Source organism: Aulonocara sp. 'chitande type north' Nkhata Bay, linkage group LG17 (genome assembly GCF_057382095.1).
Source record: "Aulonocara sp. 'chitande type north' Nkhata Bay isolate Kocher_YH1m ecotype deep benthic linkage group LG17, A_spYH_male_GT1.1, whole genome shotgun sequence".
Lineage (NCBI taxonomy): Eukaryota > Metazoa > Chordata > Actinopteri > Cichliformes > Cichlidae > Aulonocara > Aulonocara sp. 'chitande type north' Nkhata Bay.
Window position 1 is genome coordinate 32,070,869 of NC_141360.1, and position 27,438 is coordinate 32,098,306.

Here is a 27,438-nt window from a genome sequence, read left to right on the forward strand (position 1 = left end):
CAGAAAGACCCAGTGTTCGTTTTACAGTGGAAAGACAGAACGATCTGAAACTGAAAAGAAGCACAGGGTCAGTTTTCGCTGCTTTCACACAAGGCTGTTATTTTGCGAATTTTCCCTCTCACTTACTCTCTCTGCGTTTTTGTGTATGTGTGTCCCTGCGGTAGCCATGGCTTTCCTTATAAGGAGTGAGTTTGGGAGAAGTTGATGGGGGAATGGACAGAATTACAGTACAGTCACTCCCCCCCATGTTTTCTTCTGCTGCTTGTCTTTTTTCCCTTCAGTCTGCCTCTAAAGTCCTATATGATTGAGCTTCTCTTCTCTTCTCTTCTCTTCTCTTCTCTTCTCTTCTCTTCTCTTCTCTTCTCTTCTCTTCTCTTCTCTTCTCTTCTCTTCTCTTCTCTTCTCTTCTCTTCTCTTCTCTTCTCTTCTCAGAAGCTACTGATTAGGGTCAACATATAACACATATATATACTCCTGCCTTTTCTGTCTTTTCTGTCACATACACTTATTTCCGTCCTCATTTTTTCCTTTTTCTTTTTTTAATAGATGCATGTAATAATGCTGTTTTTGCATTCTCGTGTGTCTTCCAGCCATTCTTCTTCTTTGCATTTTATTTCATCCTCTTCATTATGTTCCACCACCTTTATCCTCAGAGAAAGAAGAGAGTGAGTGTGTTAATCTGCCTGTTGTCTAATGCCTGAGTGGGCGATTCTTTCAAACTGCTCACGGTCATTACACACACACGCATGCACACAAACACACACACATACACACAGCATGACCGCTGCCTCCAACATTATGTTGTCTCCTGCATATGTGTGTATCTCTGCGTGTGGGCATTATCATGCGTCCATCCTAATGTGTGTGTGTGTGTGTGTGTGTGTGTGTGTGTCGTGTATACATGTTTCTGTCACAGTGTGTCTTTTTGTTAAGGGGGAAGCATGACTCACCCAATGAGTGCAAAATAAGCGAGGGATGAGACGGAAGAGTAATAACGAAGGGATGGTTAATATTGAACGACAGATGAGCGGTGGCCGGAGGGAGGGATGACGTTGGATGGAAAAATTGTGACTATGCGCACAAATGGATTTTCTTTTCTCCTCTAACCATGAATAGGAATTATGTAGACTGCTCATTAGATTACAAGACATCGTTAATTTATTTGTCTATGATTTTTTTTAATCGACTCATTCATGTTCTGTTTTAAGCAATAAATGATATTTCAGTATGCAAACATACAGCAGCAGTGTATCCTACTAAATTTTACTTTCTTTTGCAAAAATTTGGTTCCAGTAATTTTTCTAGTGTTTGGAAATTTGGTCTCTACCTTGCTACAAGTGCCCTCTGTCATTTGTGTCATGGGAGGGGTCACCCTCACCAGTTATGCTAGTGGTCCCATGCAATCTTGAAGACCTCATATTACCATATCCCCCTCATAGAGTATTTGAAAGTAAAATGGGAAGCAGAGTCTTCAGCTTTCAGGACCAGCTCCCAGTTTGGATTCAGGAGACAGAAATCCTCTGCTTTTAAAATTGGGTTAAAACTTCCTTTTTAGACAAATCTTATAATTTGGGCTGGATCAGGTGACCCTGAACCACTCTAGCAGGCCTAGGTTGCTGGGGGCTTTGGACGATGAACTGAGTGTTTCTTCTTCACTTACCTCTTTTCAGTTCTCTATGCCTTTACACACCACTTTGCATTTAATCATTTTTCCTGTCTCTTTCTCCTCAACCCCAACTGGTCGCAGCAGATGGGTGGCACTCACCTAGTCTGGTGCTTTCTTCCTGTTAAAATGAATTTTTCTTTCCCACTGTTACCAAGTGCTTGCTCATAGGGGGGCTTGTCTGATATATGTTATTTTATGGTCTTTACCTTACAATATAAGGCACCTTGAGGCGACTGTTGTGATTTGGTGTTATACAAATAAATTCAAATAGAATAGAATTGAACATTTTGATATTTTTGCAAAAAAAAATACATAATCTGACATCCTTGGATCTGGTAAAAGAGCAAATGAAAATCACAGGTGATAGTCTATGTTCTGCTTAGAACATACCCTGTGTGTTTAATCTATGCCGTTATATTTTTTAGAGGTTGTGATTTTATGTAAATTTGGCTTTTTGAGTAACAGGTGCTGATGTGCATGTAAATGCAGTCATGACAGCCTCTATAGATAATATTTACAGTAATCATGACATTTAAGGAGTTGACTACTCTCACACTAAACATTTCAAACCACTGTCCTCCAATGTAGGGCTGTGCGATATGACCAAAATCTCATATCCCGATATAAGAATTCTATCGTAGATAACGATATAAATCACAAAAACGTAACATTTTCTGTAAAGTCTGTGAATCTCGGGCAGCTCGTCTTGCGGGAAGTGTTTCCAGCTGCGTCGTGTAGCTGGAGTCGAGTGTTTTAACCGATGCATGAAACGATACATTTTTAGACACAAGTTGTAACGGCCGCCGTTTTCTTTGTGAGTATTTATTACACGGAGAGCTGCGGGGAAAAGCCTGTTCTAACGTTTGACTCTAAGGTTTATTTTTTAGCACCTGGCGGCTCTTTTTTACTTCTCCGTAAATAATCTGCTCTTTCACGTGATTCTGTTTATTTTGAAAAGTCTCAACAGGATCTTGAGCTTTATTGTGAAAGGTTTATGTGGAACATAAACAAGCGGACACGCGATGCTGTTACCGTCATTGTTGCTAACGACAACGCATAAAAACAGGCGCTTGTCCGTCCATAGTGTGGTTATATTAAATATAAGAGAAAGCGAAAACTTTAAGAAATGAATATAGCCACTACAGTGACCATCAAAACGATGAAAAAATATTGTCGTAAACAGTTTACTTTGCGACACCACGAAACAAACGATAGCATAAAATGAAACGATAGACGTTTTTATATCGTCATCCGAGATATATCGTTATATCGAACAGCCCTACTCCAATGTGTTCACATAAGTGGATTCTATCTGATTCATACATTTCATATGAAGCTTCAGCTCCTCTGAGGTAGAGATTTATCATCTTGATTTGTCATCTCATGTTTTTTGTCCCCGTTTAGATTTTCTTCTTTTCTTCGCTCTTAGGTGAGGTGTTTTTGCAAAGAAGAAAGAAAGAAAACTGATGCAAAGTGAAAGTAAAAAATTTCCTTATTTTCAGTAGCCATGCCGTGTTGCTTTGAGTAAAGTTTCTTTTACTTCGTGATTCTGACCATACGCTCAAACCGAGTCGGTGTACATGTATGCATGTTTGGTGCATACGCCCCCATTCCCATGAGAAATCAGGAAATATTTGACAGGGTCAAAGGTGATAGCCACAGATGACTCAGCAGAAACTGAGAAGAAAAACAGAACTTTCTCTCTCTCCTCCTTCTGTTTCTAACACAGACAGTTAACACTGTTTTCTCCCTTTTCCCTTTCTCCTTATCTCCCACTCTGCTTGCTTTATTTTCTTCTTGCTTCCTATAATATTTTCCTCCTTTCTCCCTCCTTTTTTCCTGTTCTGGCATTTCTCAGCACTACATTCCAGCTGTGTGTGCGTTAGGGGGAAGGCAGTAACACAAACTCTGCGCGCATGTGTGTGAGTGTGTGCGCGCTCTGTTTCTGAATTGTTTGTGTGTAAACTTTGTGCTTCTGTATGTTCATGCTGCATATGGTTGACTTTGATGGAGAGGCACATGGATTCGCATTTGCGTGAGGATGACTGTTTCCATGACTCTGACATGCTTCTGGGTGCTTGATGTGAGGGTGTGTATGTGTGTGTACGTGTGTGTGAATGTGATGCATGGGTTCGTTTTATTAATGCGTGAATAGCACATGAAACACAGTACATACTATTCAGTATTATAATAATGAGCATAGTTATTTGTGTTTCTCTCTTTTATTCCTTTTGGCATGCCAGCTTTCCCCTGTATTCTTAATGTTGCCCCCAAGTAGTTATCCTGTCATAAGATACACTCAAATGGATTTATTAGGAACACTGTGGCCCTTTTTCCTTCTGAACTGCCATAATTCTGAATGACATAGATTTTTCTCTGTATTGATACAGTAGCATCACACAGTTGCTGCAGATTTGTTGGTTGCATATCTATAATGCAAGTCAGCTGTTCCACCACATCCCAGAGGCACTCTCTGGGTCTGAGACCTGGTGACAGTGGGGGCCATTTGAGTACAGTGAACTCAATGATATGAGTTTGGAGGCGTGGGACATTATCCTGCTGGAAGCAATCATCAGAAGATGGGTACACTGTGGCGATAAAGGAGTGGACATGGTTAACAACGATATTGCAGCCTGACTTGCTGATGCAAGGCAGGATGGTGGTGTAGATGTTTACTCTAAATTCTGACCTTACCATCTGAATCTCGCAAGAGTAATCAAGACTCATCACACCAGGCAGTGTTCCTCCAGTCTCCAGCGTGTGCAAAAAGCCACCGTTTTCTGTTCTTAGCTGATAGAAATGGCACTCAGTGTGGTCTTCTGCAGCTGTAGCCATGCTTCAAGGTTGTGTTGCATACCTTGGCTGCATTTAGTAGTTATTTAAGTTACTGTTAACTTCCTATTAGCTGGAAGCAGTCTGGCCATTCTCCTCTTACCTCTGACGTCAACAAGGTATTTTTACCCAGAGGACCACCGCTCACCGCTCTTTTTCTGATCTCCGTAAACCCTAAAGATGGCTGTATGGAAATTTGTGTTAACATGCAGCTGAACAGGTGTACCTAATGAAGTGACCAGTGAGTGTATATATCAGTTAATTTGTAGGTTACCATCAGTGTTGGGAAGGTTACTTTTAAAATGTATTCCATTACAGAATACAGAATACATGCCCCAAAATGTATTCTGTAAAGTATTCCGTTACGTTACTCAATGACAGTAACGTATTCTGAATACTTTGGATTACTTAATATATTATCATGCTTTTTACAACAACGTGAATGTACTATTGCTGTGTGATTTATTACTATTACTGAAGGTCCGCGACTCCGAACTGTAGTAAAGGGACCTCTGACTAATACGGCGGGGTCCCTGTCGGCTTGTAGCCGAAAACTAGCTCTACTTTGTTGTGTGGGTCAACTTTTCTTGCGAGAGACAGAGAGAGGCGTTGAAAGGCTGCTCCAACGGAACTTATTGTTTCGGAGGAAAACACGAACACGGTGTACAGTCGAGTCTTAATAGCTTACTTACAACTGGGCTCGTCAGGCACTCTTCTTGGCTGAAGTGGTTATTATTACATTTACATGCTTCCAGCTCCCGTTTTTCCTTGATGACAACACGTACCTTTCCACTCCCCTTTTTCTCCCTCCTCGCGTCCATTCTCCCTGCAACACGGACTACACTGCCCATGATGCTACATTCTTTAGAGCTATGCTTGTAGCATTCTGCCTGTTAGCTTAGCACAACAACAACAACGAAAAGGCGCTCTCTCACCCAGGAAACACACAGTCGCAGAGAGAGAGAGAGAGCGTCGCCCTGTAACCATGGCAACCGTAACGCTGCCGCCTGGAACAACAGATCGTAGCTGTCAAACAAAACCCAAACAGTCCTGACCCGCGACAAAATGAAACAGGAAAGTACCGCAGTGTAATCCATTTATTTCAACAAAGTAACTGTATTCTGAATACCACCTTTTTAAACGGTAACTGTAACGGAATACAGTTACTCATATTTTGTATTTTAAATACGTAACGGCGGTACATGTATTCCGTTACTCCCCAACACTGGTTACCATTATTTGCCAAAGCAATTTATATGGCAGAATTAAATCACTAAGGTGTTTAAGATATGATAATTAAAAATTGTTATGTGTCTTTTGAGCAACTAATCAATCAGTTAACTTAGTGTGAACCCTTTATTTAAAGCAGTTGAAGCTACGGTGCATTTTTATTGGATATGGGTGGGTCATTGTTTGCATGTCAGAGGTAGGAATTAGAGTTGGGTTGGAGGAAGGAGGATTAAACCAGAGAAAGAATATTTGAGTGAGGAAAGGGATGCTTTCTGTCACTCTCTGTCTGGCTCTAAATCTTCAGGGGAGTCCTAGAAATGTCAGCCTCAGCCGTCAGATTTGTGTGCATGTGAGGAGCTTTTGTATGAGTCAGCAAACCGACCCACACATGGCGATACGATAAAGAGAGAAAATGATCAAGACAATAAAGATGTTCACCATCTTTAATTTGGTTCAATACAAATGCATAAATTTGAAACAAACCAGAAGAGATGCTGCGCTGGCTCTCGTGTGACATAAAGCAGAGTACAGACAGTTGCTACAGTATTATCTCATTACCTTTTATCCAATTTTTTGTGTCTGTTTATACGAGCATACACTATGTTTGTGATCACTATCAGCTCCTATTTCCTTTCTTCTTTCTCATCTTTTATATCTAAGGATTGTTTCTTTTTGTCTCCTCACTAATCATTTTTTCCTTTTTGCTTGAATCGTTTCCCTTTTCTTCGTCAGTGTTCAGCAATCATAGCTGCAGGGGAGCGATAGCATCTCATCTTTTCTTCTTTTTTAATAACCTCTCCTGTTTACTTCTGCTCTCACTCATGTGCATCTCTCTCAGCGCTTTGGTACCTGTATTATTTTTATCTCTGGAAATACTCCATGACTAGTGTTGCGATGACCTGGCCGCTGTTCAGGTTGTTTGTGACGCATTTTAAAACAGCCTGGGGACATCAGTGTGACATCACACACACACACACACGCGCGTACACACACACACACACACACACACACACACACACACACTTTTATAATGTGCTGCTTTTGTGTGACTAAGAGGTAGCCATGTCACATCATCTCCTGTCATGATGGCTGTGATACTTACCTGACGGGAAACTTTTAGAACACATTACAGAGATGACACACATATGCTACCTCAGTTGGTCTGTCAGCTACTCACATGTTGGATAAGCTCGATCTTGACCTATTTTGTGCATGATTTTGAATAAAATCTAATGATTTACTTTGGGATTTCTTCATTTGACTCTCTGCAGTTTATTAATTACAGATACATTTTTGAAGATGTTAAAGGTCCACCCACACTTTTAGCATGAAGAACTTATTATTTCATTGATGCATTTCAGCCCATGGCCTCCATCAGAGACACTAATAAAGTCGATCCTTACACTACAAGTGCTGCTGACGCTTTAAGCTCGTCAGACTTTATGCTCTTCTCTTTGAAGAAGGTGAAGTGTTGCTAGAAGCCTCTTCTCTGTTTCTAAGATACACTTTTTCAAACCTTCTATGCTCCTCCGAAAACTGTAAACACACAATTTTCAGAGTACATCTGCAAAACATTGGACTCTTTTGGTAAAACTTAACAATCAAATTATAACTTGGTTGATTTATCCTCAAAGGATCACACACAGCCTGTAAAAGCAATAAACTACTGAGCATTCATTACACAAAATACCAGAAAAATGTAAAAACAGCACCACAGAAAAAACGCTCACACACACACATATCCATCCATCCATCCACCTATCCCTCTTGTTCTCCTTATCAGTTGGGTTGCTGTGACAGCAGGCTTAGCAGGTTATTCTACCTGCCCTTCTACCCAGCCACACTTTCCAGTTTCTCCTAGGGGATCCTGAATTATTTCCAGAGATAATCAGTATAATCTGCAGGTTGTGTCTTCTCCCAGCTAAGTGCACCTGGAAGACTACCAAAGGAAGGTGACCAGTAAACGTCCTTGTCAAGAGACCTGAATCACCTCAAATGCTCCTTTTGACATGTAGGAGCAGTGGGCATTCAGACATCTCTCTGGATGTCCGAGCTCATCGCATCTCTAAGGCTGAGCACAGCCATCCTACAGAGGAAGCTCTGCTGATATTCACAACCTGATTTTTTGCAGTCATTTTTAGATTTAATAACCACAAGACAGGCTTGGGACACATATGAACTGGTAAATTGAAAGCTTTCCCTCTCAGCTCAGTGCTCCCTTAGACGCGACAATCTTGCAATCTAATCTTGCAATTCTACAAAAATAACATACACATGCACGCAGGATACACAAAATATTCAAGACTGTGGTAAATCTGCTGAGACTGGGTTTTATTATTTGTCCTGCTTTACTCATACTCATGGAAAAATATAAAATGAAATAGTCCATATTCAGGTTTCACATGCATTTTAGGGCTCATAAGACCCATCCATGTCTATTATTGTGAATGAATGAATGTGTTTGTTTTGACATTTTTCTCACACAGCATAATTTTGCATAAAGAATTCAATGAATGCTGTAAACATTACAGAATGTTGCATGAGAAAGATGTGAAAGTAGCTTCTGCTATGAGTAAGAAGAAGCTACTTTCAGCTGCTCCTTTATTCACGAGGGGTTTTCACAGCCAGTAGCTCTGCATCTTTTATTTGGCAGATTTTTAAACCAGATGCCCTTCCTGACACAACCCCAAAGGGATTCATGTCTCCTCTCAGGGCTGTAAACCACTACACTATGGAGCCACACCACAATCACAATATGTCATCCATCGCCATTCCAAGAACAGGAACACAGCCTGTCACCGCGGCTCAAATGTTAGCTCCTCTGCTTCTCAGATTATTTCCAGCCATTCTTGTTATAGATTCTTATCTCACCTTGCTGACTGTGCACAGGCACATAATTGGTAAGTGACATCACAAGTAAGAAGGAATAGTGTGAGGTAGTTGTGTTTAAGAAATGAAATCACTGTGCAAAATCTTTTTAACTGAGTTTAGAGTTTTGCAGTAAGTGTGAAAATGATGTGATTATTTAATATATTTATTAAGTTATTTAACTGCACAAGGAATGGTGCATTTCAGTTCCAGTTCAGAGAATTATATTTTTGGGTTGTTTTATTAACAGTTTAGAAAACTTGTAATATGCCTTTAAAAATGAGCAATCCCATTAGGGATTCATTAATTCAGCTTTTCTTTACCTTTTAATTCCTAATCCCTCACTGATTACATTGAGTTAAACAAAACACGAAGCAACATTTTACTATAGGACTACTGCTTGTGCATTTCTGATTGGTGTATTCCTGCTGACGATCTTGACGCAAACAACTAAAAACTTTAGCAAACAGCAAAGGTCCACAGTCTGGTTAAAACTGCCTGCTCTGTTGCATTTTTTTATCCTTATCAGACTTGCAATGACAACAGGATGAGCACAGCAGGCCAAAGGTCTTTGCTTTGCACTGGTGAGCCCCAAGAGCTCCTGGGTCACCCTGGAGATACTGTATAATCCCTTCCAGCGTGTTTAAGGCATGAGGTCAGACTTCTTAAAAAGGAGGTGGAAAAACAACACTGAGCTGCTGATAAAAAAAATCAGTGTTACAGCAGCAGATGTCCCAGTAACCTCAAATTACCACACACACCATTTGGCACACAGTGAACCAAGAGCCATTGGGAGATCTGGAGGAAAAGGACCTGCGTTGTTGTGGATTGTTTTACACTGTGTGGTGTTAAAGAAATCCCTGTTCCAAAGGTTACTGTATAGATGTGCTTATTGGTATTCTGGTGTACAGTGAGATTATAGAGACAGAGTGAGTTGGTGAAGTAAGCTGACCAAGACGTGTGACACTTACATACAAAGATGCACAAAAGGAAGGGACGGTATAGAAAATTTAGCAACTTGTAGCAATGACTTATAAAATTACCATTAGTGAAGCTAAGAAAGCAGGTACCAAGTTAAACTTATCTCAACTTTGGACTGAGCAAGCGAAGTGACTAGCAATAGGTGTAAAGGATTATAGGTGACATTAGACAGTTGCTATGATGGACATTGCACGGTCTGGAATATCCATTATAGTAATCGCTCACTCTTTCATTCGTAAGCTGAACATCCCTGTTTCCCTCCCACCAGCATCTTCAATGCACCATCCAGGCTTTGCAAGATGAGCTCAGAATCCAGCGCGATCTCAACCAGCTCTTCCAATCCGATTACTCCGGCCTCGGAAGCCAGCCCATTTCCCCTCAAGAAATGACAGAGGAGAACTTCTTGCGCCTCCATGCCGAGTATGAGAGGCAAGCCAAAGAGCTCTTCCTCCTGAGGAAGACTGTTGAAGAAATGGAGTTGAGGATAGACACACAGAAACACACACTAACTGCCAGGTAAAGATTAAAAAAAGACAGTTTAAATGTAATTTGTTAAGGTATGATTTCAGTGACCTTGTCTAAAGCATGCTATTAACTTCCTTGTTTTCTTGTTTACAGGGACGAGTCAATCAAGAAGTTACTGGAAATGTTGCAGAGTAAAGGCCTGTCATCTCGGGCAACCGAGGAGGATCATGAGCGAACGAGGCGACTCGCCGATGCTGAGATGACCATCCACCAATTGGAGGGTCTGCTTGAGCAAAAAGACAAGGAGATGCTACAACTCAGAGAGGTGCGTGTGTGTGTTTGTGTATGTGTATGTGTGTCACTGGCAAAGAAGAAACAATATGCAATCAAGTATTACCATGTGTGCAGGGGAGAGTCTTTGTGCATATCCAGATGTGAATGTGTTCACATCAGAGTGTATCATATCCAGGCAAAGCCCTTGGCTTCTTCCAGTCTTAAGTGTACACTTTATCCCAGTTTCTCCACTCACGTTTCTTTTTTCTCTCCTTCTGCTGGTTTAATGTTACATTCACTTTCTTAATACAAAAGCCCCCCCTAGTGGCAAAATGCTGTCAGTGTACTACATCCATCCTACCAGCACATACTGCCAATTTCAGTGTGGCAAATAGTCAAAATATACTCTTGTGCATCTTTTAAGCTGCATTTTCAGGAATAATTCACAAATATTTTGACTGACCTATATGTCTTCTTGAAGATTAAGAGATCTGTGATCCACAAAATTCTGCTTTTTCTGACATTACAGATTTGCACTTGTTCATATCTGACAATAGTAATAATAATAGTTATATCAACTTGATTTATGTAGCACCTTTAAAGACAGAGATTGCACATGCTTCAACGGGTGAACAAAGGCAGAATGCTCATAAGGTAAATTAAAACAAAAAAACAGGAGAAACTTGCAAAAATGCAAACCACCAATTGTCAGTATAAATGATAACAATAAATAACAATAAAATTCTGTTTAGGTGATTCTAAATTGCACATAGGTGTGTGACTGTGAATGGCTGTCTGTCTCTCTGTTAGTCCTGCAACACAGAGGACTCAGATTGGTGACCCATCCAGGGTGTAACCTCCCTCTTGCCCTATGGTAGTTGGGATAGGCCATTCTCCCATGACTCTGATAAGGATTAGCTGAAGACAATGGTTGGATGGATAGAACAATAAAAGAAAATATAAACAGTAAAACAATAAAAAAACAACATATGAAAGGCAACATATAAGCAAACAGGTGGTAAAAACATGGAAACATACAAATAATCAAAATATAGAAGTCAGCTAAAACATGAGCAAAAAAATGCACAACAAAAACATATCAGTATACTAATGCATTAGCCAGGGTGACAAATGCACAAATGCAGCATAATGTTAGAGGGGTGATATAAAGTCATACTTCAGTAAATGAATCACAGCAAATGATAAGACCATAAGAAAGAACAACTGGGAGTCTCTGCATATTTTCTGGCTGATTTTTCATCTCACTGCATCAGTACACTGGACAGAGTTTTTGTTTCGAAGATGTTAAATACAAAGCTGGAACCAACCGAGAGAATGAGAAAAACATTTTGCAGTATCTGAAGTAAAGATTCATTATAGAGTTTAGTGAATGTTACAGTGCTAAATAATGCAAATTTCTATTGAGCAAGTCTTGCTAACTTCCTGATTCTGTGCTGACACTTCCTTTCGGGATATTGTTCATTTTGCTAATTAACAAACTAGACTGTAATGTCCTGCAGCACAATTTTCATACCCTTCAACAATGTCCCTCATGGGGATGCTGCTGTGCAGTTATTAAATAATCCTCTGCTTAAAGTACATGCAGCCTTTTAATCTAACCTCCTGGATTCTTGATTGTAAAATGCCACTTAATCACATAAAGTAATTAATCAGCAAAATCACCAAATATAGAACCTAAAAATATTCCTCCCTTCCTTCCTTTTGTTCAGACTTTTGAAAACATGAACTAATTTTAAAGTGCTCTTTTTAGGACACAGAAAGATCTTCCCTTCATGGTTACTGAATGTCAAAGGGTTTAGGAATTTTTCTCAAAATTTGTTTATGCCATTTGCATATATCCATATTAAATGTGACGTAGTGTGCACTAGATTTTTGTTTATTGGCTCAACAGGTGTAGTGTTGGACTAGAACTGCTGGGGTCCAAGTCTGAGACACAAAAGTTGACCATTTTGTGCAAAATTTTCAGTGACTTTTTTCAGCAAACTAATGGCCATGGCTGTTTTACCAGGCTGGTTTTTTGAGTAAAAGGAAAAGGGAAAGAGATATCCATGTCTGGTACTTGGGGGGATATAACTGTGCAAAAGATAATGTGTTGTCATTATATATGCCATTTATTTATCTGTTTTTTGTTTTTAAATTAGTTTTAGCTATTGATAAAAATTACTGCTGTAGCCAGCACACTTTAAAAAGTGTAGCTTTAATGTAACCCTGGCAATTATTTCATGGTTCAGGCTTTAAGATGAGAAAAGATGGCATATAATTCAATAATTAGCTGATTGTTTGGTGTGATAAATTTAAGTTTCAGTTCAGTTCAGTTTCAGTTTTATTTGTCATATGCAGAGATGGGCAGTAACTGTAATGTGATTACTTTTTTCAGGTAACGAGTAAAGTAAGGGATTACTGTTGCAAAAACGGTAATTAGATTACCGTTACTTTCCCGTAGGAACGCTGCGTTACTGCGTTACTAAAACCGTGATTTTTTTTGCAAGAATGTCTCATGACAGTGACGTAAGCGAGTGCGACGTTGGTGACAACAGCTGTGTGCAGATCAACAGTGCATCATATATCGAGTGCGGGAGAGAGTATGAGCGTGCAGCGTTTAAAGCGTGGAAGTACTAACCTTACTTTGAGTTTGATTCCATAAAAAGTGACAAAAACATTAGTGTCCGTTGTGCGTGGGAAGAAAACTTCTTTTTAAAGCGAAACCCCCCTAAACACACCGAGTGCGCTATGACGTAATGGGAAACTCACAGAGAAACTCGCGGATTCTTCCACTGACCGCTGCGGCACACCTGCACCAGGGTAAACCTCCGCCTATGCCACTCCTGGTTTACAGGTGAAAATAGAGCAACAGAACCGCTAGTCTTTGATTTTATTTATTTTCTTCTGTGTTTTACTTGCATCTATTTGAAAGAGTGAGTGTAAACACACACAAAAAATATATTTTATGTGCTGGAATGTGCAGAAAATAGGTTTAAATGTTAAACAAATTTCTTCCAGTCAGAGAATGTTGCATATAATAAAATTTTTGCTTGATGCATAAAGTTAAAACTAATAAAACAAGTTTTAAAAAGAGACTTTTCCATTTGATTACATTTTGTATGATGGATTATGCAGAAAAGTAGAATTGGGCTGAAAGATCTATCGCTTTATCACCTATTCAGGTTGTAAATCGTGTTTTTAAAATGTAACTAGGTAACTAAGTAACTAAGTAATTAATTACTTTTGAAAATAAGTAATTAGTAAAGTAACGGGATTACTTTTTTGGGGGAGTAATCGGTAATTAGTTACTGATTACTTTTTTCAAGTAACTTGACCAACACTGGTCATATGCAAGTTACCATAGGGTCAACATTGCAATGAAATGTGTTTGACGAGCAGCAGTCACTCAGCAGCATGGTACAGCAGAAGAAAATATAATAAAATATAATAAAATAAAATAAAATAATAAAGAAATAGAAAAATAGTAAAGAGCAAAATATTAGAGAGACGTGGTAAAAGAGAAAAGATGACTAAATATATATGTATCTATAAATATAAATATATGTACACTAGTGATTAAATAAGAAAATCTTGAAAAGAAATATGACGGGAGGGCAGATGGGATATTGCACAGGAATGAGCAGCAGAAAATTTAATTGCAATGCCGTAATATGACAGGCAGTATTTAGGCAGCATTGGCTATTAAGAAACGAGTCCTCGTGTGCCAATGTACTTTTATATAATTAAAGCAACAAAAAATACCTTCGAAATGGAAAAAAATAATTATATAACACGAGTGATGTCAGGTGACTTGTGCATGCAAAGACCTCGGACACAGGTTTGACAGTCAGTTAAGCTACAACTCCTCTAAATGACCCAGAAAAGAGGTGTTAGGTTAAGATGAGGGTGCTGTAATCTCTAAAGTAAATAACGATGGAGGCAATTTTTCAGCAGTGGTTACATTTTACAGTTATGTTTTCTGACATTTCATAATTAAAGCTGTAATTACGTTCTTGTTTTTGCAATTGCTGTATCAGTACTTTTTCAGTGAATACCACAGTGTGTGTGTGTGAGTGTGTGTGTGTGTGGGCATCTGTACCATCCTTGTCATCGCCTCTAGCAATGGCCTCCTACTATCCCTTTCACTCACATGTTTTTATGCTTTCTGGCTTATGCATTAGCTCTCTTTGTGTGTGTCCTTCAAAGAAAAGCAGTGATGCATACACAGCCGTGTCCTCCCCTTTGCTTTCACTCCCTCCTTTGCTCTTTCTTTCTCTATTTGACCCCTTCCAACTGCACTCCCCCTACTTTCGTCTCACTTCATTTGACTAGAAGACTAGTGATGAAGTAACAGCTGCTAGACATTTTACTGCATTTTTCTTAGTAAATTGGAGTAGTGAGATAGCATGTTTTTGAGAATTTTGATGATTTTAGAGAAAAAACACTCTGGACTTTGGGTTAATTTGGACTTTTAAACCATTTTATATTTTTCTTAATCCATGGATACTGAAGCTTGGGAACTAATTCATTGAATTAACACAATTCCAGGCTGTCAGATTTGATCATTAAAATCTAAACACAGGCTAAACACAGTTAGCGTCGTTAGTGCTGTTTCAAGTAGTTCAAATGATGTGGGATGGCCGGATTGATCCAAGGAGGCTAAAAGCCAGTGCTTCTCCTAGAGGGAAACCTCTAGCTGAATCTCTCTCCTTTCCTGTTTCTCCCTCGATCCCTATTCCCCCTCCTTTCCATGTGTCACCCCCTTTCCAGCCCTCTCCTGCTTTCTCCCCATCACGGCATCACCTTTTGCGTTCGTCTCCCTCCTTCCCTGTCCCTTCCCCTCCTTCTCACCGGCACTACAACCATCCGGTTGCCACCCCCTCCTCTTGTCCTCCCCACTTTCCCTCTTTCTTTGTTGCCTCTTCTGTCCACCCTTCCGCTCATCCGTCCCTCCAGCACTCGCCATCCTTTCCTGCACCTGCTCCTCGTCCTACACCAACGGTTCAGCCTTCACTCCATCCCTTCCCATCAGTTGCTCTCGTCTCGCCTCCTGGCCCTCGACCTTCTCCTCTCTTGCCCCATCCCTCGCTCCATCCCGCTGTGTCTCCCTCTCTGTCATCTGCTGATCGTGCTGTTTGTGCCTCTCAGGAGCTGCACAGGAGATACGAAGCAGCTCCAGAATCAACAAAGACCAAGGCCCTGCAGACAGTCATCGAAATGAAGGTAAACAAATGCTAATGTAATTTAGAAATGTGTTTGTATATATCTATATACAGGGATTTAAATTTATGTCTACATTTATAGAGGATTATTTTGACCCCAACAATACAAATTGTTAAAAAAAATGATCTGAAATGCTGCTAATTCTGTAGTGCTGTATTTAATGTGCATATTATGTGGATATTATAGCTATTAATGACATAGGATTGCTAGAGCATGAATGAATTACACAGTCCAAATACTTGGGACTATCACTGGTCTTCATCAATGTCTAAATGCACTGAGTTGCTGCTGTATTATTTGCTGATTATTAATAGTGTTAATGAAAAGTTTAATGAGTGTACATGTGGTTGCTGGGTAAATATGATGGAAAATAAGGTAAAGAATAGACACAAATACACCATGAAGTGCAGTTTCACTAAACAAGACTTTAAATATCCCATATTAATATATTTGTTGCATTGGATAACATTTTAGACTCAAAAGAAGAAAACAAATAATTTTTCAGACTCTCAGTCGGAGGTTTATCCAACACACAGCATGAACTGGACATTAGTGTTTCTGACCTCTAAATGCGTTCTACTACCTGCTGGAAAAACATACCTAAAGCATCTTTTTTGTTACGTTCTGTTGAAAGTCTTTCTGTCTTTGCAGTTAATATTGACAAGATAAAGTTGGCCAACTGCTATGTCTGTTGGGCTTCACTGATTATTATTGAGATACAGATTCAAGTATTTTAAAAACATAATGGATTATTAGATAAAGTCTTTAAGCATTCAACAATAGTTACATTTACATTATTTTCACGTAGACTTCCTTTAATTGCATTTCCACCTGTGCTCCTATTTCACCCCATTTTATTATCACCGTATATTTGTTTATGGTCTGATTAGTTAGATGTGTTTGTCTCCTGTCAGGATGCAAAAATCAGCTCGTTGGAGCGTGGCATGAGAGAGCTGGAAGAGGAGGTGATGATGCTGAAATCCAATGGCGCTCTGAGCAGTGAAGAGAGGGAGGAGGAGATCAAACAGATGGAGGTCTACAGATCCCACTCCAAGTTCATGAAGAACAAGGTGATAAATGTACAAACACATACAGTCCAGACAGTAACTGAAACATAATAATAGATACAGCATTAAACTGATTAAGAGTTGAGAATAGTTGTTAAGTTTGAGGACAAATTGCCTGTAAATAGAGTAATGAGGCCACCGTGCAAGTCTGAAAGGTAGCAGTGGGGCTCAAACAGCTGATAAAGTCTCACAACACAGGAATTCCCTGGAAGTCATAGGAACTAAAAGAGCTTCACAAAGATTTATATAGACTGATATCTCAAACTAACAGCCAAACCTCGTACAGACATTCATTCAGTTCTTTACTGCCTCAAGTGAGATTAAATTACATTTAAATTGACACACTTTTCAAACTAAGTCAGAAATATTCAAACTTTAAAATCTTTAAAAAATGATACAAACCTTATAATAATTTAGGGAAATACGAAACCGTTTCATCTCTCAAACATGGCAGTGGTTCTGTCAGCAACAAGGTTGCAGCAGTGAAGGCAAAGCATCAAATAAACATATAAACAATAATAAGAATATATCCTTATATCTATCAAAGGACTCTAAATAGAATAGTTAGCATGTAGGATTTGTTTGACCTTGTGTATTTACTTCCTTTTAAGTCCCAGTATGATTTAAAAGGGCTACACTGCTCTATCTTGTCAAATTTTAGTCAATGTGCTGGAGACTATAAAAAAAAGTGTTTTTGCTCCATTATTGCCTGTCTGGCTGTATTTGCTTGTCTCACCATTTTTTCCCTTTGTGTTTTGAACAATATCTGGATTTTCTTGCTTAGCTGAGAATAAATTTGCTTTTTCACACTCACTACCTTGACGGATACAACTTCACTGTCAGGAATAAAAAGTGTCTGGGAGCCGTGCTCATTAAAACGGAAACTCCGTATACGTCTGTCGTGTGGGGAGGCGATCCAGTTTGGAAATTCAGCAGACTTTTTGTGTGCGCGAGCTGATATGTTCTTGTTTTTCTCTGTAGTGGATTTGTGTCTCAAAACTGGAAGGAAGTAATTTACATGGTGTACCTTTTTATAGTCGGATTTCATTGCTGTTGGCATGCATATCTGTGGTAATACACTAGATGCATTCTTGTTTTGGACATTATTAGCTTTAACGTGTATTTAATCGAAGGTGTAAAGCTCTCCTCAATCAGAGCTTTTAATAATAGCAACAAAGAGCCATTTCATTTGTTAATCAAAATAAAGATAATGCACGCTTCTTCACATGTTCAGAAATGCTCCAGTAAGAAGTCTTCAAAGGACACAGTACTGTAAAACAATGTAGGGGTTATATACATTATTTAAGCATGCCAGATGCAACTGTGGCAACATACTTGTTATGGCCCGGTGTGCTCTCCATTTTGCTAATTAGATGTTTGCCCTTCTTCAAAGCTCTGCCACTCACTCCAAAATTGATTCAAGAAACACCATTATCTGGAGTTTTTAATCCTTTTAATGCATTTTTTGGAATCTAAGCTGGAAGAGCAGATGCTCCCAGCAAAAGCTTTCGGTCAACATGTGCTTATCTAGTGGTCAGCTGATCTGATGAGGCAGTAAAAGGAGCAGGCAGGCTGTTGTGGAAACAGTTCAGTATAACACGGTATTATTTATAATACTGTAGGCAAAACGCACACAACAGGAACGGAGGTACCTGCAGAGGCTGTAAAGTTACTTATGTTAATACTAGTAATGATAAGATAAACTGCAGGCTGCACCTCTGACTTATTGGAAGCAGGTTAGAGGCAAGGAAGAAACACAAGTAAGGGAAGCAAGAAGCAAAGCTTGGCTAATGGGAAGCACCCATGTTGATGCCCTCCTCTCCTGCCAGGTTGAGCAGCTGAAGGAAGAGCTAACTCACAGCGAGTCAGAGAAGGAGGAACTAAGGCAACGAGCCAATGAGCTTCAGCAGGAGGTGTCGGCAGTAAGAGACACACCTCTGTGTCTGTTTGCGCATCCTTTCTTTCTTTCTTTCTTTCTTTCTTTCTTTCTTTCTTTCTTTCTTTGACTGGCTAACGTAGTTCTAGTAGATTTCCAATAGATTCCCGGTAGCATGCTGTGTGTTCAGACAGCAGTAAGCAACTATAACATTCAAATGTCAAAACTATGCACACCAGCTGCATCGTGGACCGTTCACTCAATATCCACTCATGAGGTGTACTTATTTTTCTCATGTAGTTATTGCATCAAATTGCCATTAACATGGTCCATTTTGCATATATCTGCATCCTATAACTGTTTTGAACCAGTTCAAGACATGAGGAATTACAGAGGTTAAGTTTAAAGCCAGTCTAAAATGAATTGAGCCATTCTTCAAAACCTGGGTTAGCAAATGTGTTTTCTACACTTTGCTAAATACACCAGGAGAAAGCATTTTCTATTCTTTTGGTGAGCTGACAAAGTTAGTCTCTATAAACAGCTCAGGAATTTCAGTTCTCTTTGTGTGTGAGATCAGTGGCTTTTGATAGTAATAGTCGTACGCAGCAGTCTGATCGATACGGCTACAGAATTCCAGCAGAGTCCAGTTGTGCTGTGCTGCAGTGTCTGTATCACTAACACACTTCTCTTTGTCCTTGCATGAGGTTTCAGTCCATTTGTAGTTTAGACCACTTTGCTCCTGGGTTTGCTTTGCTTTTATATGACTGATTTACTGTATGGTTTGGGTCCATTCTTGTACTGTGTCATGTTAAATTCACCCCTAATCACAACACCTGCAAACTGAATTTCATGTTAAAAGGAGTGAAATTGTAATACGCAACTTCTCCAAATGTGGCAGTTTACTGTATTTGATTCCTGAGCTTTGGCCAGGTGAAAGAATTGACCCTGACCCATTAGTTGAAGTGTATAGCTAAGAGCAAAATAGATTAATACTGCACTGACTTCCATGTATGTCTAACTTTTGTTTACTTTTCAGGAGAAGAACTAAAATAAATGGCCGTTCTTTTCTTCTAAGGTCCTCATTGTGTCAAGATATATTTGATCATAGTCACAGCTTTAGGAGATAAACTGACACACTAACCTTTGTAAGAGGGATGAGTTTAAAACCACGGTCTGTTCTTGTTTTTCACTTTTTATGTGGATGAGGTAGCAGTCTTGTACCTCTCTCCATCACCGCAACCATCATCTCTTTTTACTCGTAAAGGGTAGACGTGTCTGCAGGCCTTAATAAAATATCTGCAATCTTCCGTAACAAGTTCTTTCCCCTCTGAATAAAGCAGTAAAGTTGTGCATTTAAAAAAAGATTTGTATCTTAAAAGCATTATCAGTCAGCTGCGAGCACTTCTTATTATTGTACCTGTTTCTTCTTTTACAGTTGGTCTTCTGCAGAGTAATGGCTAAAACTAACATTAGGACTGAGTGCTTACTTTGCAAAGCTTGTAGTACATTTTAATGCTTATATATGATATTAGAAAGCATATCGTCCTCTCCAGTACACACCTTTACACGCTCTTTTTTATCTGTCTGTCCCTTTTATATTTTGTGTTATTCAGATGGAACAGGCCAAGCAAGAGCTGAGCCGTAAGGACAGCGAGCTGCTGGCTCTCAGGACCAAACTGGACACTCTGAACAATCAGTTTTCTGACAGCAAACAACATGTGGATGTACTCAAAGAGTCACTAACCGCCAAGGAACAGAGAGCTGCCATACTACAGACTGAGGTTTAGCTACACCCTCATTACAACCTTTCTGCTTCTTCACCGTTGATATTTGGTGTGTGAATGTTTATTTGCACTTTTGCGTACCTACTTGTGGGTTCACAGGTGGATGCCTTGCGTCTCCGACTGGAGGAAAAGGAGTCGCTCCTCTCTAAAAAGAGTCAGCAGATCTCAGAGCTGACGGAGGAGAAAAGCACTCAGCAAGGAGAGATCACTGACCTCAAAGACATGATGGACGTCAAGGAACGCAAAGTTAATGTTCTACAGAAGAAGGTGAGAACACACAAAATGCACTCCATTAATATAGACACATAAAGCAAAGTTGAAGTCCTTGTGATCCCTGTTTTAGGTCTGAGCTAACCAGTAATTGTAGAGTCCTGGGTTAATGCACTGCATCTGTTATGGTTTAAAATGTTACAGGGTGAGCATTTATGGAGTGTTATCCTTAATTTAGTACACATTTAAAGTACACTGCCTCAATAGGCAGTGTACTTTTTTTCTTTTAGCTGATTCTGGTCATGTTGCCCTCATAGTACTAGCTTACTTCCAAATAAACCAGCATCACCATTACCTCTAATATCGTCAGTTTCATCTCTTTGTGTCCAGAGGAAAACTGCGATATTCAGACTTTTTGGATAATGGATAACATGCATTAGAGCTGAAGCAGACACACCTTTACTCCTTTTCATGCTGATAGAAATTGATGTTCTGAGAATATGCCAACATTTAATACTATGACCACTAGATGGGGCTCTAACACAGCATGTAGCATGCAAGCAGACGTTGACAGACAAACAGTCAGACAGACAGGTGAGCAGAAAGACACAGCTGCACACAGACAGGCCGTTTAGGCAAAACTGAAGTCTCTGGTGTTTTCTGCATACTTTTTCCTGGTCTTCACTATGTAGTTTTTGTGAGTATCTCTGCGGTAATGCTGTCAGTTAGATGGATGGGCCAGAGTGACCCCTTGTCTTGGCTGTCTACACACACACATATACAGACACACACATTCACCCTGCTATCCTAAAAACTCTTGTGCTTGTCAGATATGTTGGTGGAACTTTTGGAATAAGACAATTTAAGCAAACTACCATAACAGCTATTGTAGTGGTTTTGAATGGGGATATCTAAAGGAAGATTCTTGCAGTCATCTAGGCCACTGCATCTAACACAGTAAGTGCAAAGCTTACAGAGAAGCCAGTGTGAGGTTGCATTCCTCCATCATCAGTCTTTTGTGTCTTTTCTGCGTCTTAATTTTCTCCCTCACCCAGTCGCAGCATTTGTGTCCTGTAGAAAAAAATGCAGAAATGGAGACTGTGTGCAGATAATTGATACAGACAATCAAGCAGACAGACATAAAGCAAGACAGGGAGGGGGAGGAGAGAGACAGAGTGTGTTTAAAATCATTAGATGCATACTAATGAGTTCCTCTTGATTAATAAATGATGACCTCTGCCATCTTCAAATGGAAAACAGTTCAGAGCCTGATAGGGAGGCAGAGATGCTGCTGATTCCTTCTTGATATCATCTGAAAAAAGTATGAATTTGGTCTCCTTTTTTCATGTGAAAACACAAAAAATACCTTCTTTCCGTTTTGTGGCCCTCCGCCTCGTGTTTTAATAGTACATAGATGATTTCTGCTGCGAGGAACATTGTGACATAGCTGATCATTGTTTTTGTATTGGGTCATTATCACAGATGACTTGGGAACTAAAATAGGACAAGAGAGAAGCAGTGAGTGAGTGTGTGTGTATGTCAGGTTCAGGAAATGCAGATCAAAGGCTCTCACTGCCTCTCAATGTCAAGTGTGTGTTCACATATGTGTGTATGTGCATGTGTGAGACAGGAGACAGAGAGGAGGAGGAGGTGGAGAACGTGTCAGTCAACCTGTCAGGTCAACAGTTGATTAATGAGGTGCTGGAAATGTTTTACTGTATGAACACACAAGCACACACACACATGCTCGCAATTTTTGTAGTGCTGCGTGTGTGTGTGTGTGTGTGTGTGTGTGTCTCACCTGCAGTGATGTCAATCTGACTCCAGTCTTTTTTTGTGAGAGTTTGCCAATCATTTGATTAACTTTCTCTCTGGCAAGGGGAAGGCAAGAGAAGCATAAAGAGGGGGAGATTGAAATTGTGCAATAATTCCACCCAAGTTCACTCATATGAAGACATTACATAAGCTTTCAAGCTCTATTTTCCTCCTGATTCTGTTATTTCTGTATGGTTCAACCTTTTGTTCCATCCATTTCTTAATGAAGACCACAAAGTTGACATAACTTCTTATCTTTGTCTGTGATCACTCTCTGTCCCGCCTTCCTTTTTCTCACACAGAGAGCTTCACATGTGCTGGCACTTCTAGCTTTGCGAGGACCCTCATTTACATAATGGTTTCCCTGTGTAGTCACATCTAAACTATCCCTAACCCCAGCCTACAGTAATTCTAACCTTCACCCTGCAGTTTAACCTGAACCCTCAAAGAGCCTCAGACTTGCCTGAAGCTCAAGTTGTTGCTTATGTAGATTGATACATGTGCACACACACATACACACACTTTGTCCACATGTTTAAGATGTGCTGCTATATTTGCATTTCTTCTGCAGAAGTTCAGTTTCCTGTGGACTTAAAAGCACCTGCTACAGTACTTCACTTTGGCTGAGTCTTAGAGCCAATAGAGCTGCCAACAAAATCTCACTGAGTGGTCAATGCGCAAATTATTCTTGAAAACCCCACAGAATTATTCTCTCCTTTTCTTTCTGCAGATAGAGAACCTCCAGGATCAACTGAGGGACAAAGAAAAACAGCTGAGTGGCTTGAAAGACAGAGTCAAGTCTCTGCAGACAGACACCTCAAACACAGACACTGCACTGGGAACGCTGGAGGAGGCTCTGGCTGAGAAGGTATACACACATGCACGTACACGCTCACCCGACCGTTTAACTCTTGAGCAAGGTTGCATTAATAAAATCTTGATGAGCAAAACTGCAGACCACCCACAGGATGACCAGATGGCTCTGGATAAATGGAAATCGACCAATAATCACACTGGCTGTTTCATTATTAAATCATCCAGAGCTTGTGTTCATAAAAGATTAGGAACTGTCCAATGTGCAGCCACATGGCTCAAAGTAGTTCATTGGTCACTCTTTGGGTTTGGACATTCAGGTACTTTAGCCACAGAGCCGACTGTTTTATGACTCTGCTCTCAGTGGGGATTTAACCCTGATTCTGGGAATCTAACCAGTGACATTTAGAGCGGCAGAACACTTTAAAGTGTTTGATGAGAATATATTTTTGCGGTGTTATGCACGATTATGTTACCAACTCAATCTCCTTTGCATTTGCACGCGCACAGGAAACAGGCCTATTAATTGTCCAGTGACTAATATTGAGGGTGTCAGTTAGACGTGTGAGTGTTGGCAGGATGATGTGGCCGACGACTCCTGCTTCACTTGCACGGCTTTCACAAGCTTTTTTCCTCTCATTTTCATTCTGCTGGCGCCTTTCATTTTTAGCTTTCTTCCTTTCTGCATCCATTTTTATCTCCTTGCCCTGCTTTCGTTTCTTCTTCTGCTTCTGAGATGAATTATGTTGCATTTTAACTTTCCAGTGCTTGAGTTTTATGCACAATATTACTCATGTTTGATGGTGTTTGCAGCTATATTCTGTATTTTTTGTCTCTGTAAACGGTAGAAACAACCATGACTGAAATATTTGCATCCCTCATTCTGTTATCATAATTATTTTGAAGAATGTTGATGTTACAGTGGTATTCTTCACGAAAACCAATAAACCCAGAATTAATTAATTAATTAAAGTCTTGACTAAGGAAGACCCTCATTGGTTTGTCTTTACAAACTATTGAGTTTAACCATTAAAGTGCAAGGTGCAAAATATGAAAAAATAGAGGTGGTAGAGAATTAGATGGAAGAGAAATATAAGAGTGATTGTATAGTAACTATTTAATTCTTTAATTGCTTAATTCTTCATAGCATTGCTACAATATGGCGAAAATAATATTCCAGGATCACAGAGATTTGTCAGCTGGATGTCCGTGATGTGACTCTGAAGGCTATTTGAGTACAGCGAACTCATTGTCATGTTCAGGAAACCATACGAATGTCGTGGCAGAAATTGCGACTCATCAGACCAGGCACTGTTTTTCCAATCTTCTTTTTTCTATGCAAACTATAGCCTCAGTTGCCCGTTAGCTGACAGGAGAGGCACCCACTGTGGTCTGCTGGTGCTGTAGCTTATCTGCTTCAAGGGTCGACGTGTTGCACATTTAGACATGCTGTTCTGCATACCTTGGTTGTAACAAGTGGTTTTATAAGTATCTGTTCCCTTCCCATAAGCTTGGGGTTTTCTGGCCATTCTCCTCTGACCTCCAGGCATCAAAACGGCATTTTTATCCAGAGAAATGTCACTTTCTGGATATTTTCTCTTTTTCATACTATTTTCTATAATGATTGTGTGGCAAAATCCCAATAGATTAACAAGTGTTGAAACACACACTAGCCTGTCTGGCACCTACAACCATGCCACATTCAAAGTCACTTAGATCACATGTCTTCCCCATTCTAATGCTTGGCTTGAATTTCAACAGGTAATTGTGACCATGTCTGTATATCTAAATATATTGTGATTATCTGATTAAGTTTTTGTGTTAATGAGCAGTTGAGCAGGTGTATCTAAGATCCAAGTGGCTGCTTAGAAACCATGATAATATTCAAGCTTTGAGGATTTCAATGAGATGCTGTTGTTGTGAAATTATAAAAATGCAATGCTTTTATAGTGTTACAGATGCATAAATGATAAAAAGGGTCATGTTATCTCATTCAACAGGTCAATGTTAGGCAATATGGTGAGATCATAGTATCTGATGTACGTAAGAACATTCAAGATGTATCTGTGTGCCAGGTTTGATAGCTCAACTCCTGATAATATAGGATGAGAGTTAGAGATTGAATTTATTGCAGTAAGATTTAACACTACTTCTAAAGTCAACCTTAAACTAACCTTTAGCCAAAGTGCCACCGCTTTTATTTTGTACAAGTCAAATGAGGACCCATAATAATAATATTTTAATAAAACACACTGCAGACCCAGTATACACTCTTTGCACTGCTTTTGCACGTGTGAACTTTTGTACTTTGACTTGAACGGGCCGCTATGTTCTTCTCAAGCTATAGAGATCGGTTATTGTATTTTAGTGGTTGTGAATTTTACATCTTCTGCCAAAACATATTATGGGCCTAAAATCGCTGTTGGCTGTTAGATCCTGTCAAAGCTGCCATGTACATAAAGTTTAATATGACTGTTATTAGTATAGAAACTTGATATTGAGTGACTGTGAATGACTGTTGGAGGGTATGAGGTGATTTTTTTTCCTCTCTTATTTTCCATCACTTCTTCTACCTCGACTACCTTCTTTCACTCCAATCTCCTTCCTTCTCTCTCCCTTTCTCTCTTTTCACTCCAGGAGCGAATCATCGAGCGGTTGAAGGAGCAGCGGGAAAGGGAGGAGCGGGAAAAGGGGGAGGAAGTGGAGACCATCAAGAAGGAGCTGAAAGAGCTGAGGGAGAAAGTCTCCCAGCTGCAGGCTGAACTGGCTGACCGTGAGGTAGAAGACACACTCAGGAATTTAAAAACACACGTCCATATTTGTGCTAAAAGTCAAAAAAACACATTCTCTCTCCTTCCTCACTGTGTTCCTGTCAAGAAAATGTGATTGATCTATCACTGTAGAGCAGACCTTGAATCCTCCCAGAGTTCTTTCACTGAAGGACAACGATGAAACAGTCATGTTTCCCTGACAACAAAATCCAAGGCCCACAACCAAAAGAAACAATGATCAGAGCTGAATTTTTCTGTGATTTGTACAAAACACCTCAGCAGAGGCAAAGACAGAGAGATGCAGAGAATGACAAAGCATTCTCAGACTCTGTTTTCTCTTTATTCACCCTGCAGCACAACAGAATAAAAGTTACTATTAGCCAATTCATGAAGTTGAGATTAGAAGGGGACCTGTTATGCCGATTTTGAGCTCTATAAACCCACCTAGATCATTTAAGCAAAACTATTCCAAGGTGATGTCAGCTTGACATGAGTCTGAAGCATAACATTTATACATATTTTATATTAAGCTTATACATCAGACATGCAAGATCTACTTTAAGGAAAATAAATATTTTAACATAGATTTTCTGTTATGAAAGCCTATCGCAGTGTAACTGACGGTCCTGCTTTAAAGCCAAAAGGCAAGAAAGCAAATTAAGAAGTAACACAACTATCAGAAGGGACACCGTCAAAACTAAACTATTGTTTACTGCAGGATTTGCAGTAAGAGCAAATTTAACTATGTGCCTTAGTTATTTCACTAAGGCATATAAGGCTCTAATCCAGTGAGCGACTGGGGCCTTTCTGGGTAGACTTTGCATGTTCTCCCTGTAACTTTCTGGGTTTTCTCTCGGTACTTCGGCTTCCTCCCACAGTCCAGAGAAATGAATGTCAAGTTAATTGTTGATTCTGAATTGAAATTTAGAGAGCAATACATGTAGAAATGCAGTTTTCTGTTGTAAAGGATTTTCTTCAATTTCAGTTCTGTTTTATTTAATGCAGAATCACAACAGGAGTCCCCTGAAGGCACTGTGTATTGTAACATAGCTACAATAATACAGAGAAAACCCCAACAATCAAATGACCCACTTTAAGCAAGCACTTGGCGACAGTAGGAAGGAAAAAAACCTTTAAAGGGAAGAAACCAATAGCAAAACAAGACTCAGGGAGGAGCAGCCATCTGCAATGATGGGTTGATGAGATTTCCTTATGCATATATGGAAAACACAAGGTGGGAATATTCCAGTACAAAAACAGTGAAGGGATCAGACATGGCATTGATAAAGTTAGATGCAGCATGAAAATGAGGAGCTGGGGTTGAGGTGGGTTGCAAAGCTGCTTGCAGAGGGAGCAAGAATTGTAAGCAGGGTAAAGCAATCACATTTGGATGTGTAGAATGATATCGGCTGTGTCACAATTAGGCTGTGTGCAGGCAGGAATTGGACCCAAACGCAAACTCACGGGAAACAGGACTGAACTCAAAATACTTTATTGCTGACAGAAGTTAAAGGCGATACAAAATAATATAAAACTAAACTGGGAGATTCTAAAGGAACTG

General features: G+C 39.7%; 1 protein-coding gene across 16 annotated transcripts in view; it reads left to right on the top strand.

The window, feature by feature from the left end:
* LOC147310381 (ELKS/Rab6-interacting/CAST family member 1-like) overlaps positions 1 to 27,438 on the top strand; it is a 151,707-nt gene that overhangs the window by 26,710 nt on the left and 97,559 nt on the right. For 6 of the 16 annotated variants that reach the window (XR_015125809.1, XR_015125810.1, XM_086269781.1 and 3 more), the window contains exons 5-13: positions 9,846 to 10,093; positions 10,196 to 10,367; positions 15,467 to 15,541; positions 16,456 to 16,611; positions 18,438 to 18,530; positions 20,098 to 20,265; positions 20,368 to 20,535; positions 23,024 to 23,161; positions 25,744 to 25,884. Coding sequence is in view for 11 of the 16 variants with exons in the window: in XM_086269781.1 (XP_086125907.1) it covers positions 9,846 to 10,093; positions 10,196 to 10,367; positions 15,467 to 15,541; positions 16,456 to 16,611; positions 18,438 to 18,530; positions 20,098 to 20,265; positions 20,368 to 20,535; positions 23,024 to 23,161; positions 25,744 to 25,884 (1,359 nt within the window). In the remaining 5 variants the exon portion in view is untranslated. The remainder of the gene's footprint in view (positions 1 to 9,845; positions 10,094 to 10,195; positions 10,368 to 15,466; positions 15,542 to 16,455; positions 16,612 to 18,437; positions 18,531 to 20,097; positions 20,266 to 20,367; positions 20,536 to 23,023; positions 23,162 to 25,743; positions 25,885 to 27,438) is intronic. The other 10 variants (XR_015125811.1, XR_015125813.1, XM_086269788.1 and 7 more) reach the window with 2 other exon arrangements.